This window comes from Glycine max, chromosome 3 (assembly GCF_000004515.6).
Source record: "Glycine max cultivar Williams 82 chromosome 3, Glycine_max_v4.0, whole genome shotgun sequence".
Classification (NCBI taxonomy): Eukaryota; Viridiplantae; Streptophyta; class Magnoliopsida; order Fabales; family Fabaceae; genus Glycine; species Glycine max.
In genome coordinates, this window is record NC_016090.4 from 34513211 (window position 1) to 34527926 (window position 14716).

Here is a 14716-nt window from a genome sequence, read left to right on the forward strand (position 1 = left end):
TGCTTAAGGATTAATTATGTTGGATCATGTTAATTCTTATACATTCTCAGTTTAACAGTTTTTAAATTCACAGCCATTTAGAAATCGCAGTATTGGCAACAAATTTATTTTACCTGACGATTAGTAATTGAATTACAATGCAAAATGCATATACTATATATTTTCCATTGGATCATTGGAACGTGGAAGTCAACACTATTTTTCCCCACTGAGTTTGAATTGAAAAATTGAATCCAAGTTTACTTACAAAACAACGCTAATTAAATTTCTTTTACTTAAAAAAAGAAAAGCTATTTAGACTTTTGGAAGAACAAATTTGAATACCAACAGGGTCTTGGAGAAGTTGTTTTTCATACTTTTTTTTAATGTTTTTAAACTCGCTTTTCAGAATAGATAAGTTATTAAAAGATTAATAGTAATGTTTTTTATGTTTCTCGTATTTCTTTTGTTCGAAATCTATTGATATATATATGTCTAATTCCCTTATAATTATAATTTTTCATTCTTTATCTAAAAAAACATTACAATTTTTCGTTATCTGAACTCTGAAATTAAACAATTCCAATTTGGCACAAACAAATGTTCATGTTAGTCCGAGAATATCATTCTGGGGCGATTTCAGCGCAACAAATCAAAGAGCAAAAATCAGGAGAGAAACAAACTTGCGGTACCGAGCGAGAACCTTCTAACGGCCAGAAATAGCGGTTACAGTTTTAAGGTTGTTTGTTAGTTATTAGTTATTATTAATATTAATACTAAATTAATACCATAGTATTTGTGTCCCAAAAAGATGCCAAGTGCAGAACCAAAAATAGTAACGTTGGAGAAGGGAAAAAAGAGAACATAGTTAAAAAGAGGAAAAGGTTGAAAAGGGTGAAAAGAAGGGGTTTGTGCATATTAACGTTGGGAGTGGGAGTGGGAGTGGTGTGGAGTTTTATTCCGATATTACTCCGGCGACGGTTTGATTATCTCGCGCGCTCCCGTTGCTTCTCGTTTCCCTGAATACCTTCAGTGTTCAGGGTACATATACAAAGCCTTCTCTTTCTACAATCATTTTAAATTTTGCTTCTTAGCATTTGAAATATACATCATGTCATTCATACGATAATCTTCTGCGATAGTGTCTCGAACAAAATTATCTTCAGAGGAGAAAACATGTGAAACCCAAAATAATAAGTCATTCATACAATAATTTTTCAGGATACTTTCTACAACATTGTGTTATCATTCTGTCTTAATTTCTTTCAATTATGTTTGTTATCTTATCTCACACTTTGTTGTCTTTACAAACTAATTAATTATACAAGGTGCGTTGCCATGCACGTCATTTGGAAATTATTAAGGGATGCGCCTTTTAGATATTGTCATGATTGTGAGATGTGATTGTTGTTGACAGTTTGTGTTTCATGATTTTGTTTTGTATGTTTAGATGTGTGTAGAAAGAAAACGTAATATATTCAACATATTATGAAATATGGTTTCTCTGTATTTCATTTATGACATATGAGATATACAGTTGCACATTTTCATTTGAACCTTCTTGTTTACATTTTTTCTGGATGGGAAATTTACAGGTCATTAGGGATTCAAGAAAAAAAATGTGCAGAGTTAGCCTGTTTTTCCATTAATTTGGTATCCAGAGTTTAAGCGATGAGTCCAGCATTTGAAAATGTACCCCTTTGAAGCCAATACACAGTAAGAAATTTGACTTCATTTTCCCCTTTGCTTAATTTAGTTTGTTGTTGATGTTGTTGTGAGATAAAAAGGGACAGGTTTTCTAGTATATTTAAAAGATGTAATTGTTCGAGCGGGTTATCATCAACTGAAGCATAGATCATTCTTTGCCAAAATTATTATTATATGGTCTTGATTTCTAGTTCTATCTATCAATGCACGTCCAAGTTTCTCTCTTACTGTAGCCATCTCAAAAATATTGAAATTTAAGAATTGTTTGCACCTAATCTGTGGGACGATCATTAGTGAACCAGAATGACCATATTCATGCACCAAATTTGCGTTGCATGACAAGAATTTTGTTTGCCTTACGTATGTGATTGTTTAGTTTAGTTTAATTTTGATACATTGTCCGTGAGAGTACAGTTGATCGGTTAGAACGCATTTTAACTATGACCTTTAAAGTAACAATTACACAATTTTATAATGTTATCATACATAATAATCATTGATTGTATGTTAATATAAAATTTTTACACTATTTTATGTCCTCATACTTTTGTTCAAATTTGATTGTAGTTTCAAATCTATTAGAATGAGAGAAGAGAGAAAAAAATTGAGATTGAAAAACTATTACTATTGATCAACTCAACTAACAACAAAGTACAAAGGTGATTATATAGTTGGATAACAACCAACTATCATAACTGACAACTAACTAGAGTTACAAAGCTATCAGAACTAACAGACTAAACAACTAACAAAAACTAACTATCACAAAGTTGTCAGCACTAACAAACTAAACAACTAACTATAACCAACTAACTACTAACTAGAGAAGTTAGAATAATAGTCAAACAAACAAAAAGTACTCACCAAGTAATGAATACTCTTATAAAAGGGGTTGGGAAAAAGTCTTTCAACTACTCTAAGTTTGGACCTGTACAAAAGAAACGAAGAACGAGATAAAACCTTGGTTAAGATATCAACTAGTTGATCAATTGTAGGAACATGAACAACATTATGTTATTTAGTTAGAACTTTTTCTCTGACAAAAAATAAATCCAACTCCATGTGCTTGGTTCTAGAGTGAAGAACAAGATTATGAGCCAAAGAGGCCGTGCTGGTATTGTCACACATAATAAGAGGAGTGGTATGAGCAACTTGAAGTTCAAAAAGAAGAGATTGAATCCAAGTCACACTTTTGTACTCAGCCTCAGTGTTGAATCTTTGAATCTTGCCACAACTGATTGCTTTGTAGACCACTAAGAGATGAGATTAGGGCTAAGAAATATAGCAGCACCAGAAGTTGACTTTCTATCATTAGGGTCAAAAGCCCAATCAACATCACAATATGCATGAAGAGAGAAAGGATGGTGAAGAGAGGCAGCTTGAAAAATGTAATCCCTAAGAGACAGTACCCTTAAGATACCTCAAAATTCTCTTTATAGCTTGCCAATGCTATTCATAAGGCTTAGACATGAATTGACACACCTTATTGACAAAAACTTTAATTTCTGGTCTTGTTATGGAAGCATTCTGCACAAGGCCCCAACTATAGACCTATACTAGGAAGGATTAGTAAAATCTTTAGAGCCAAGCTTAGCCAATTTGCACCCTCTAACCATAGGAGAAAAGATAGGATTAGCCTCATCCATATTATTCTTAGTCAAGAGATCTCTAATGTACTTAGACTAATTGAGAATGAGTGATCCATCTTTGGTTTTTTGAATTTTAATTCCCAAGAAATAATCTAAGTCACCCAGATCTTTGAGAGAAAACACAAAATTCAATTGAGATACAAGGGAGTGAATCAAGTTGATGTTGTTACCAGTAACAATAATGTCATCTTCATAGACCAAGATGTAGATAACAAACCCTTTTTCATAATATATAAAGGGTGATGGATCACATTCGCTAGAAGAAAATTTGAAGCTAATAAAAGTAGCCTTGAGTTTATTAAACCAGGCTCTGGGTGCATGCTTTAGGCCATAGATGGCTTTGTGTAATCTGCACGCTTGATGTTTGTTTGAGGAAACAAACCCAAGAGGTTGAGACATATACACTTCTTCTTCAAGGATACCATAGAGAAAGACATTGTTGACATCTAATTGTTGAAGAGACCATTTGTGAGAAATGGCAAGAGAGAGAATGAGTCTAATAGCTACAAGTTTGATTATAGGAGAAAAGGTGTTTTTGTAATCAAATCCTAACTGCTGATGGAACCCTTTTGCAACAAGCCTAGATTTGTGCTTATTGACAGAGCCATTTGGATTTTCTTTCACCCTAAAAACCCACTTGCAACCAATAACAGTTCTGGATGATGGAAGATCAACTAAAGTCCACGTTCCATTTTTAATGAGAGAATCATATTCTACATGCATAGTTGTCTACCAAGAAGGATTTGTCAAGGCAACTTTGGTAGATTTTGGCTCAAGATGAGCAATGAGAAAGGTAGGATTTATTATAGGTTTAACAATCCCAAATTTAGCACGAGTGCACATTGGGTGAGTATTGAAAGGTATTTTTGAAGCAAGGCCAGTGGAAGAAGGCATAACAGGAGAATCCTGATTGATATTTGAATAACTCCTTTGAGTAGAACTTGCTCAGAATCTTGTGATTTAACAAGACAAAAAATGAGTGAAATTAAAAAAAAATCATTGTCTTTGTAGAATTAACTAACACTTATAAGATTTTTAGTAATGGAAGGAACAAACAATAAGTTATTTAGGACAAAGGAAAGTTTAGGATTAATAGGTGAAGAAAAGGTTGAAAAACCTAAGGAATTGATGTTTAGGACTTGGCCATTTCCAATAGTAATTTGATTAGGCCCCTCAAAAGGAATCACTTGATGTGTATTCTATGACATACTAATCACATGGTGAGAAGCACCAAAATCAAGATACCAATTTTGAGAAGGAACAACAAAATAACTGGTAAGAAAAACTTAAGGATTAGTTTGCTATTGAGAAACTTGGTGATTGGTCTGTGGAGGTGGTTGAATATAAGCAAACTGAGGTTAAACAACAACAATATATGGCTGAGAATTTCCATGTGACGATTGAATGATGTACTAAATAAGTTAGGCAAAGCAAAGGTCCATTGAACTGATGGTGTGGAAGCAGTTTGAGCAGAAGCAAGAACAAGTGAAGTTGGTAGAGGAAGAGTAAGAACATAATTCTATTCTAATATGTGATAACAGAATGATGCACCATGTCCAAAATTAAAACAGATTTGACACTGCACATTGACAAATCTACCTTGATCAACACCTTTACGATCGGAGTTTCGACCACCATGATTGATCCGCCCAAAATATCAACCACCATGACCATTAAAAAAATGGTTTCCACTGTAATCAATAGAGGAATTGTCACTAGAGGAGGATTGAGTAGTTAGATTGACTTGACCCTAAGAATTAGGGTTCGTAGTAGGTGTAGAATTGGGATCAGAAGCATTCTACAAAGAGGAATTACCAGAGATACCTTTAGTGAGATTAACTAAACCTAAGACTCTTTTCCTTGATCTTTCGATGCGCATTTCATGCTCTAATAGAATTGTCCCAACTTCATCAATCGAAAGAGGATTAAATCAAGTTGATAACCGAAATAGAAAAGTTATACTCATTAGGAAGGCCATCAAGAATTAGATTTAGATGTTCAGATGATAACATTGATTTACCAATAGGGGTGAGCTCATTAACAAGACTCTGAACATAAAGGAGATAATTCATAATGGAGTGATTATCAAGAGAGAGAGAGAGATCAAAGTTCATTGCGAAGTTGTTGAACACAAGCTCGAGTAAGTGGCTGAATCCTGTCCCATAGCTGCCATGAGGATTTACAACTAATCACCCGTGAAAGCATGTCACCACAAATAGTAGACTAAAGCCATGCAAGAAGGAATTGTTCTTGTTCTTCCCAAGCATGAAACACATCAGTGACAGTATCGGAATCACGATCTTCAAGCAACACATATTTTTACGGAATGATCAGATTAACAAGATAATGTTGAAGACAATGACTCTTGAACATAGTTTCCACTTGTTGGAGCCAAAGAAAATAGTCCTTCTTGTGCAATTTATGAGAAATTGAGTGCACAAATGATTTTGAAGCACTCGAAGCACTTGCCGGCAAAGGAGAATTTGGAACAAATGTGAAAGCCATGAAAGAAAGCTAGGGTTCAACCTAAGCTCCTAATACCATATTAGAATAAGAGAAAAGAGAGAGAGGAGAATTGAGATTGAGAAACGGTTATTATTCAACCCAACTAACAATAAATTACAAAGGTGATTATATAGTTGGATAAAAACCAACTATCATAACTCTCAACTAACTAGAGTTAGTTGGTACAACTATCACAAAGCTGCTAGCACTAAAAAACTACACAACTAACAATAACTAACTAATTGTTACAAAGTTGTCAACACTAACAAATTAAACACAGCTAATTATAACTAACTAACTATTAACTAAAGAAGTTAGAATTACAGCCAAACAAAAAGATACACATCGAGTAATGAACACTCTTATAAAATCAATCATTTTAATCCTTATATACTATATTTTAAAAAATAGGTGGATTGAATTTTTGTGCACTCTGAAGAACCAAACAAGGACTAAATTCACATATATATTTTTTAATGTAAAAGAATCAAATTGATTGATTTAAAACTATAAGGACTGAAACCAAATTTGACTGAAAGTTTAAGTACGGAAAACATATTTTATCCTTCAAGATATTACAAATGAAAATGAAAATTGAATGTAGCAATACACATAATCCTTGTTTAGAATAATCTTGTTTTGCTTCCATTATTTTAAGTATTCCTTATCATGAGGAAATACTAATAGGGCAGGTTTAACTTTGTATACTAATAATAATTGTGATGAATTTACCTGCAGATCCCATCGCCTTCAGAAAACAATACTTTGAGGGGATTTGGTGGAGGAAGAGATCAAGTGTCCTCTTGGAATGCCCTGCTGCCATTCTCATAATAATAATAATAATCTGAATGAGATTGTTAAAAAATGGCTGTGACCATTGATCGACATCATGGATTGAAGCCATTTAGCCGATCCCAGAGGTGCAAGCTCCAATCCTACGGTCACCTTGATCCCAACATCATTGAACTTAACCAAACTGGTGGTGGTGGTGCTGCTCTTTCTTCTTCTCAACACTCCTTCGGATTAGCATCACTTCAAGCCGAAAACATTCACCGCAGTTTCTCCACTCCATGCCTCCCCCTAACCACACTGCTAGGAGGGGAAGCAGACCTCACTTCTTCTTCTTCTCATCCAAGGGTTGAGATTGTTCTTGGAAGTGGAGCTCCTCCAGTGAATGCTCTAGTTGTTGAGGTTGCCATAGCCATGGCCTCAGGTGTTCATCCTATACCCCTCCCTAGTGGCCTAGGTGGTGCCTATGTTTTCCGCAACCAAAACGGCAACAACATTGCCGTAGCAAAGCCAGTGGATGAAGAGCCTTTAGCCTTGAACAACCCAAAGGGCTTAGGGGGTCAAATGCTGGGCCAGCCCGGCCTGAAGAAATCGATTCGAATCGGCGAAACTGGTATCCGAGAGTTAGCCGCTTATCTTCTTGACCATGGAGGCCTTGCTGGTGTGCCTCCTACTGTTTTAGTCAAATTCTCTCATGCTGCATTCTTCGGTGCAGCTTCTTCTTGTTCTTCTTCTCACACGCCTAAAATTGCCTCACTCCAACGCTTTGTTAGTCATGGTTTTGATGCAGGAGAATTAGGCCCTTCTTTCTTCCCAGTTTCTTCTGTACACCAAATTGGGATCCTAGACATTAGGATTATGAACCTTGATAGACATGCTGGGAATATGCTTGTGATGAAACATGACCACAACAACAGTGGCTATGTTGATGGTGTTGCTGATCTTGTTCCCATTGATCACGGTTTTTGCCTACCTGAGTGGCTTGATGATCCTTATTTCGAGTGGCTGCACTGGCCACAAGCCTCTATTCCTTTCTCTGAGTATGAAATTGACTACATTTCCAAGCTTGATCCTTTTAGGGATGCTGAGGCTTTGAGAAACGAGCTTCCTTCGTCGTTGAGGGAGTCATCCATTCGCGTTCTTATCGTTTGCACCATCTTGTTGAAGCAAGCTGCCGCTGCTGGCCTTTGTCTTGCTGAAATAGGGCAAATGATGACTAGGAAGTTTTGTGGTGGTGAAGAGTCACGTAGTGAATTGGAAAACATTTGCTTCATGGTCAAGACTAGTGTAGTTCCTCGCGGTGGTGGTGACAACAATGATAACTGCAAAGACGAAGAAACTAATGATGATCAAGTATGTGATGAAGTTGTTGCTGGTGATGGCGGCATTATTTCTTTGGCTGACCTGAACCAAGGTGAATGGGAAGCGTTTTTGGAGGTTTTTAGTGAGCTTTTGCATGGAGTTTTTGAGGCTAAGAGAAGTAGTGCAAAAGCAAAAGTTGGAACATATAATTGAAGTTGCTGAACTTTAGGAAGATAGGTAACCAAAGCAAGAGATAATGAATCACACTCTCGCTTTGTAACTGTACATTAATGCCAATATATATATATATTCTTAGTGTAGTTTTGTATATATATATATATATATATATATATACAAGTCCCATATGAGAAGAATGGAATAGCGATTGGTTGATTAGGTGGTAAAGCCATCCATTCCATTCTGCAACTTTGTTTTTTCTTTTTCCTTGAAACCTTTTACCCTTCTTTGTCAACAAAATAGAGTACCCCTATCTAAGTGGGTTTTCACCTGTGATTATGTAATTACTTTTGTATTTTTTTTTTGAATTTTGGTGATTCAAATTGTAATGGGATGCATTGTTTATATTAATTCTTCCCAATATTATGTTGCTTTTATACTACAAGTCCGCAACTTTACATGTTGAAACCGAAAATTAAATATTTATTCAGGATGTATACATCCTTGAGAAAGAGAGACATGAAAAGAAGAGGGAAAATAATAAATGTCATAACTGAAATTTTAAGAAAATAAAAGTAAGAAGTGCGAAAAAAATGAAGTTTGAAATTTTATGTAAGAACGCTACTGTCCAAAATGGCAAAATTAGTATGGCCTACCCACAAAAGATACAGGTTAAGGGATTATTTTCTTTTATCTTTTTGCTTTTTTACTCATTCAAGTGAGTTCATACACTATACAATTTACAAAACACATAAGGGAGAATTTTTTTCCTTCCACGTACTAAAATGGAGTTTATTCAGAACTTTTGCAAACAAAATACATATACACTTGAGGAAAATATGTGATTGATAAAGAAGATCCTATTAAAGATGATCAATCAGGTTTATAGACAAAAATAATCATCAATAAAGTTTATGGATATTTTAAATCAACAATATGCTGATACCCCTCAAAAAAAGAGTTTTTGACCTAAAACATACAAAAAAAATTACATAAATAATAATGTGCTAAAATATTTACCAAAGTGATCATACACAAATCACTATTTCGAGAGAAGTTGGTCATTTTCAAACTGGTTTCTCAATATGCATTCAAATTTTTTTTTGCTTTTAATGTTGAGAAATTAGTTTCCTATGAATCGATTTTATTTTTTTAAATTTTGTTTCTTTATAATTCTATATTTTTCCCTTTTTTCTACATTGGTTTTGAAAACAAAAACATAAGCAGTTGGGTGACACATAGTGGTAGGGGTTCAACTGGGTGCTCTCATTAGTGTTGCAGATTTGGCCGTTATACTAAACACAAAAATATGTAGTTGGGTGACACATAGTGGTAGGGGTTTAGATAAATATTTGAAAGTTATACGAATATCTTCAGTTGGTAGTGGTATTTATAGAATTTGCCGGTTGCATGCAGGTATTCACTATGTAGTCACATGCACTGTAAATGACATTTGAGCATGTCCAACACATGGCCTCGAGATGCGATAAGGGTCAGTGCGTTGAGCAATAATAATAAAAAATAGCTCGAATCGTTCACAAAGACTTTTGTATGTTGTGTGTAAGTGTTCACTATGCGATCACATGCACTGGTAATTGACATGTGAGCCTTACCAGCACATGGCCTCGAACTGCGATAAGGGTCAATGCGTTGAGCATTAATAATTAAAAAACAACTTGAATCATTTGCACAAGCTTTTGCATGTTGTGTGTAGGTGTTCACTTTGCGATCACATGCACTAGTAATTGACATGCGAGCCTTACCAACACATGACCTCGAAATGCGACAAGGGTCAGTGTGTTTAGCAGTAATAATAATAAAAAAGCTTGAATTGTTCGCATAGGCTTTTTGGATTATTTGATGTGAAAACTAAGATATAAATTTGCTACATATATTTTTAATTTATTACAGATAAATTTTATAAATTGCATAACATGGTCACTTAAACATTATTTTAAGGGTTAGAAACATAGTTTTTTTTGCTATTAATTTGATGTCATTCTTGATGAAATTATTACACGATATATTTTTTTTTGGATTCTTTGACATGAAAACCATGAAATAAATTTGCTTTAGATATTTTTAATGTATTGGAGATAAATTTTATAAATTGCATAACATGACCACTTAAACATTATTTTAAGGGTCAAAAACATAGTTTTTTTGCTATTAATTTGAGGTCCTTCTTGATGAAACTGTTACACGATATATATATATATATATATATATATATATATATATATATATATATATATATATATATATATATATATATATTTGGATTCTTTAATATGAAAATTATGAAATAATTTTTTTACAAATATTTTTAATGTATTGGAGATAAATTTTATAAATTACATAACATGACCACTTAAACATAACATAACACGCCCACTTTAACATAATTGTGATAACTACATTAGAAAAGTACTTAGACATAGTTGATCCCATCATCACAACATTTTATACTTTAATAACCAAGACAATGACCAATCTCATAGGATGGACGATGTCGATTACGTTGCAGATTTCTTCTCTCATGTATCACTGGTTCTCCCTCATGATGATGATTTTGTTGTTATGTTTCATGGTTTTCACTATAGGTTGCTACAGTTGAAAAACTTTGTCCTTGCTCTCCAAAAAACATGGTGCATTGAACTATTGTAAAGAAGCTAAATATGATGCCATAGAATTTGGTGTATTTAAATCGACACCAAATAAATTGATCATCCATTCAGGGTTAGTTGTATTGACTGACTCGCGAGTCTGACTGAAAGTTTGATGAACATGTGATGGAGTACAGAACATTGTCTGAGGACATGGAATTGAGAAATGTGTTTCTTCAATGCTTGTCCCTGCAACATTATGGGTAATTGTTGTGCATGGATAAATTTAGTTGTTGTGCAACAGATAAGAACAAAATAATGTTTTACCTATACCATTCCATATACTTCGGTGTAAGTGTCATTGATCCTTCAACCCATTATCTAGTTAAAACATCATTGCGTTTGTTTTTCTGGATATTAATCTACCCCACATGATATTCCATCCTGTTACTGTAATGATTACCTATACTATTCCATCATGTAGTTTCTAATCTATCACCACTCCATCTAAAATGTAAATTAAACAAAACCACTATTCATTATAATGCGCGTCATTCAAATTAAAAATTTTGATTTCATTATTTGTTATAACCTTTTAGTGAACAAATAAGTTGTTTCAGGCCGTGAGACTCTTGGTGTAATAAAAGTCATGCTGTACCAACCCTATGACTGTAATAGTATGACACAACTACCCATAACTCTATTAACCTCCGATGATGTCCAACACAGTTCTTTGTACATGTTTGCTAAATAAGAAAAACCTCAACTATATTTTTTTATGTTGTTGAAATCACATAATAGGTTCAAATATATTAGATGAACTCTATTTCTAGATTTATCAGGTATTAAAGCATCACCAATCATGTACATTATGTAAGCTCTACACCTGCATTGTAGTTGATGTATTGTTGGTTCTTCAGGTAATGGTGCGCACAAGATGCTAAACAACTATGTTAGCTTCAGTGAAGCTCCTTTACGTGCATTATCTTGAGAGACTTTGCTTAGTAACTCATCGCATATCTCATCCCAATGTAGGAAGCTAGTTCCTGTCACATCTCGACCATCGACCCTAATGCCTAGATGCAGTGCAACATATTTGAGTGTGATGGTGCACTCACCCCATGGGAGGTGAAAGGTGTGTGTTTTAGGCCTCCATCATTCAACCAATACAGTGAACAATGCAGGATCAATTCTGCATTGTTTGATTAGGGCAATATGTTGGAACCCGGTAGATGATGATAATGGTACAATTTGTGGTTGTGGTTTAGGTATTGCATGGTAATATAAAGTGATTAAGTTGTTAATTGTGGCATGTGAATGGTGAACCTATTGATGATGCAATAGAGGTATAAGAGCCATGACAACGAGGTTTAATGGTAAAACATGTACAAATGATATAAAATTTGAAGTTGGGCGATGAAAATATGGTATTGACATGCAACTCCTATCAATTTATAATATAAACTGCATTGAGATTCCAAAGCACACTTACACTTTGTCTCATTGTAAGGCCTCAAGATTCGAAAACACGTTAACACAACTATCTTAGTGTCATGCATCGAGATTCCAAATCACGTGAACCATGGACCCGTGATTGATTGAATATATAAAGGCAAAGAGAGCAAGCAATCAAAATGAGTTCAGAGCCAATTTGTGCGTACGCATATATCAATGGTGAGATCACCCACAGTTCAAGTGCAAATGTAGTTTTCAAAAATGACAAGGCAAAATCAATATTGTTGAATCCAACAATGACGTTGCGAAACATAATCACCATAATACAGTCATCAATTAGAGATGATGATGTTACGCCTATAATTACTGCACTTTGATATCGTTGTCTTGTATACCAATTCAATGGTTGTGTTGAGTATAAGGCAATTCAAATTATTGATGAAAAAGACGTTTAGTGCATGTTTGATACATTTGCAAATATGACAAGTGTAATATATATGGAACTTAAAGTTGATGTTCATAATTCATCATCACCTTCTCAAGTTAATGACCTAAGCTAGGCGGAGATGGAGCAAAAGCTAGACAATTCCCTGAGATTAGAATGAATAACTTAGCATATTTTGTTGTTGTATTACTTTTAATTATTTGTTAGTCTTTATTATGCATTTGTCGTTGTTTCATGTTTTTCAGTTGTTATTTTCAATTTACTTTAATAATATGATCCTAACTGCTTCAAAATCACATTAATGCACATTTCAATAATCCGCGTGGGCTCGATGAGCGATGTGGAACAATGCAGTCTAGCGTCATGATACAACAGACAGACTGTTGTTTGTGATGTGCGCAGCTGCACACTGTTCACTCACATGCACTAACAACCGCATTAATGAAGATCTCAATAATTAGCGTGGGCTAAGTGAGTGATGTGGAACTGTGTGGTCAATAATCATGATGCAAAGAACATCCTGTTGTCTTGGATGTGCACAACTGCACACTGTTCACTTTTATGCACTGACAACTACATTTAAGAGTCATGACACAATGGACATGCTATGATGTACACAGCTACACACTATTCACTCACATGCACTGACAATTACATTAATGTAAATCTTAATAATCCGCGTGAGCTTGGTGAGCGATGCAAAATAGTGCGGTCAACAGTCATGATGCAACGAACATACTGTTGTCTTTGATGTGTGCAGTTGCATACTGTTCACTCAGCTGCACACCTAACTCTCATACCAAACTTTCTCACCCTATATATAATCCCACCATTTCACAATATATCACACACAACAACATCTTTACAAAAATAACCTTTATTTCTAACTCTCACAGCCTTCCTGCTCACGTTCCCTTAAAAACCACCCATGGCTCCATATAAAGAAATATCGGTTGTCATTCACCACCATGGTTAGTTTGTAGATGACTCAGTTTACGGATCGACGTACTCATGTGCAACCCCAATATTTCTATACATGAGTAGGTATATTATGTTAACATAATTGATTCAAAAAATTAACCAATGTCTCCCTACTCGGGCAATTGAAACAATTGTGCTACCGAGTTGTATGTTGTTACTGAGCTTATTCCTTAACCACAACCATCGTGTTCACAACCACAACTACTATCTCCATAACCATCGTCTCCATAACCATTATCATACCAACGTCACCTCCATTTCAATATCACCAACCTAAGTGTCTAGTGGAGTTGAACCTCGACCACATACTATAATACATTGATCACCACCATTTCGTTTAGCAACAAGACCATGTACAACCACCAACTGGTGCACTCGAGGTTGACATAACCTTCGATGAAAAAGCACAATGTATTCGTGCAGTTAAAGAATACAATATCAAAAATTATTTTGACTGTAAAACGATATATTCTGACCAAAGAAGGCTAAACTTTATGTGTGAATCACATGAAAATAGTTGTACATGGAGTTTAGGCGCATGAAATTCAAAGACACATTAGAAATGAATGATCAAGACGATCAGAGGTCAGCACACTTGTCTCACGCAAATGCTTAAACATGATCATAGGCAACTCGACAAACACATGTCATCCCACCCATTGTCAAAATGAACCCAACAGTCTCCATCACAACAACGTTGATTGTAGAGATCAAAACGTTCATGAAATATACTCCATCCTACAAAAAGACATGGTTAGCAAAGCAAAGAGCATTAGTGATGATTCATGGAAATGGGAAAGAATCATATGTCAAAGCTGCCAAAAGTTGTGGGAGCTTTGCAATCTTTTGTTCCCGGGATTGCGGTTTCTGCTCAAACATAATCTGTGTTTGAAGAGGGAGAAATGGTATCTGACAAAAAGTGCTTAAACATGTCTTTCGGTCATTCGGTCCATGCATTAATGGATTTGCATATTGCAAACCCATCCAACAAGTAGATGTTCTTTACGAGAATTATATTGACACATTATTGATAGCTACAACACAAGACGATGGTAATCATATCTTCTCAATTGCCTACACCATTGTAGAAGGGGAGACAACTTCAGCGTAAGGGTTCTTCC

At 34.9% G+C, this 14716-nt stretch overlaps 1 protein-coding gene across 1 annotated transcript; it reads left to right on the forward strand.

The window, feature by feature from the left end:
• Positions 1–880: 880 nt before the first annotated feature.
• LOC100782931 (phosphatidylinositol 4-kinase gamma 1) lies at positions 881–8517 on the forward strand. Its single transcript, XM_006577599.3, has 3 exons — positions 881–1020; positions 1575–1695; positions 6579–8517. The coding sequence occupies exon 3, from the start codon at positions 6705–6707 to the stop codon at positions 8142–8144; it is 1440 nt and encodes a 479-aa protein (XP_006577662.1). The 5' UTR covers positions 881–1020; positions 1575–1695; positions 6579–6704; the 3' UTR covers positions 8145–8517.
• The last annotated feature ends 6199 nt before the right edge of the window (positions 8518–14716 follow it).

Bases quoted from the DNA above. Each gene is read 5' to 3' on its own strand.
- LOC100782931 (XM_006577599.3), top strand. From the start codon at position 6,705: ATGGCTGTGACCATTGATCGACATCATGGATTGAAGCCATTTAGCCGA.